The sequence below is a fragment of the Nematolebias whitei genome, chromosome 8 (genome assembly GCF_014905685.2).
Source record: "Nematolebias whitei isolate Nwh7 chromosome 8, NemWhi1, whole genome shotgun sequence".
NCBI classification, from domain to species: domain Eukaryota; kingdom Metazoa; phylum Chordata; class Actinopteri; order Cyprinodontiformes; family Rivulidae; genus Nematolebias; species Nematolebias whitei.
In genome coordinates, this window is record NC_056505.1 from 3,011,234 (window position 1) to 3,012,655 (window position 1,422).

Below are 1,422 nucleotides of genomic sequence, written 5' to 3' on the forward strand. Positions count from 1 at the left end.
AATAATACCTGGATAAATAATAATACCTGGATAAATAATAATACCTGTATAAATAATAATACCTGGATAAATAATACCTGGATAAATAATAATACCTGGATAAATAATACCTGGATAAATAATAATACCGGGATAAATAATAATACCTGGATAAATAATACCTGGATAAATAATAATACCTGGATAAATAATAATACCTGGATAAATAATAATACCTGGATAAATAATACCTGGATAAATAATACCTGGATAAATAATAATACCTGGATAAATAAAGAGTAAATGAACAAACGAAGAAAAAATCAAACGGATCAACAGCAACATCTGTCTCATCCACCGGTACCAGCCCGTCCTTCATTTGGTCCTGGGCCACACAGAAAAAACTATTCAAAGAACTAAACCTTCACTTTTGAACGACAGTAAAACATTTAGAGTTTAAATGAAAAAGCCTGGAAGTGTTCAGCTTGAGCTGGTTTAAATGGTGGGAATTCCCTTTAAATGCTCCAGCTGTGAGCTCGACTGCAAACTGAGACCGACTGAGTCTGACCGCTGTCTGCTGCGGGTAAGACACTGCCTGTGCAGAACTACTTTACGTAACCCCTTCAGACGAACAGTTTGAAATCAGAACCATCTGCTGGACCCGTAGAACCGCCCCTTTAAAGTGGATCCATTAAATCTGACGCCGGCACCGGTTTTTAACAGAACCTCAGAAAGGATCCGCCCACGGCCACATTGATCCATTCTGTTTCTGCAACAAACAAAAAGCTTCAAACACAAAACAACAAAAACAAATCTGAGTCAGGTTTCTGACAGCGGATCCACAACAAACAGCAGAGAGCAGCTAAACGTGAACCAAACGCTCGCCTACTAACAGCCGAAGCACTAATTGACGTGAGCTTTTATTATTCAGGCCATCAGTGACCTCTGACCTCTGGCGTGTTCCAGGTTATTTACTGATTAAATGACTGGACCCGAACTGAAACCATCAGAACCTAAACAGGAAGTAAGGAGACTTCCAAATGATGGACATCGTGAGGTTTTACCTCTGGAGAGGGCGGAGGAGAGACGGAGCGAGGAGACAGGGACCTCTGCAGGAGGAAGACACAAACACTGATCAGAGCCATAAACATCAAATAAACAAGCGGCAAACAAACACAAACATGTTGTTTACAGGCACGTTGAGTTAAACTAAAGATACAGAAACAGCTGAAATGTGTTTGTTTACCTACAGAAACGGCTGAAATGTGTTTGTTTACCTACAGAAACGGCTGAAATGTGTTTGTTTACCTACAGAAACGGCTGAAATGTTTGTTTACCTACAGAAACGGCTGAAATGTTTGTTTACCTAAAGAAACGGCTGAAATGTTTGTTTACCTACAGAAACGGCTGAAATGTTTGTTTACCTACAGAAACGGCTGAAAT

At 39.7% G+C, this 1,422-nt stretch overlaps 2 protein-coding genes across 4 annotated transcripts in view; one reads left to right on the forward strand and one right to left on the reverse strand.

Moving 5' to 3' along the window:
• Positions 1-1,422, forward strand: part of mak16 (MAK16 homolog (S. cerevisiae)) — a gene marked incomplete in the record, with an annotated part of 73,208 nt that overhangs the window by 49,442 nt on the left and 22,344 nt on the right.
• LOC119413768 (dematin) overlaps positions 1-1,422 on the reverse strand; it is a 23,976-nt gene that overhangs the window by 5,191 nt on the left and 17,363 nt on the right. For all 3 annotated transcript variants that reach the window (XM_037680829.1, XM_037680826.1, XM_037680828.1), the window contains exon 7: positions 1,044-1,088. In XM_037680829.1, coding sequence (XP_037536757.1) covers positions 1,044-1,088 — 45 coding nt within the window. The remainder of the gene's footprint in view (positions 1-1,043; positions 1,089-1,422) is intronic.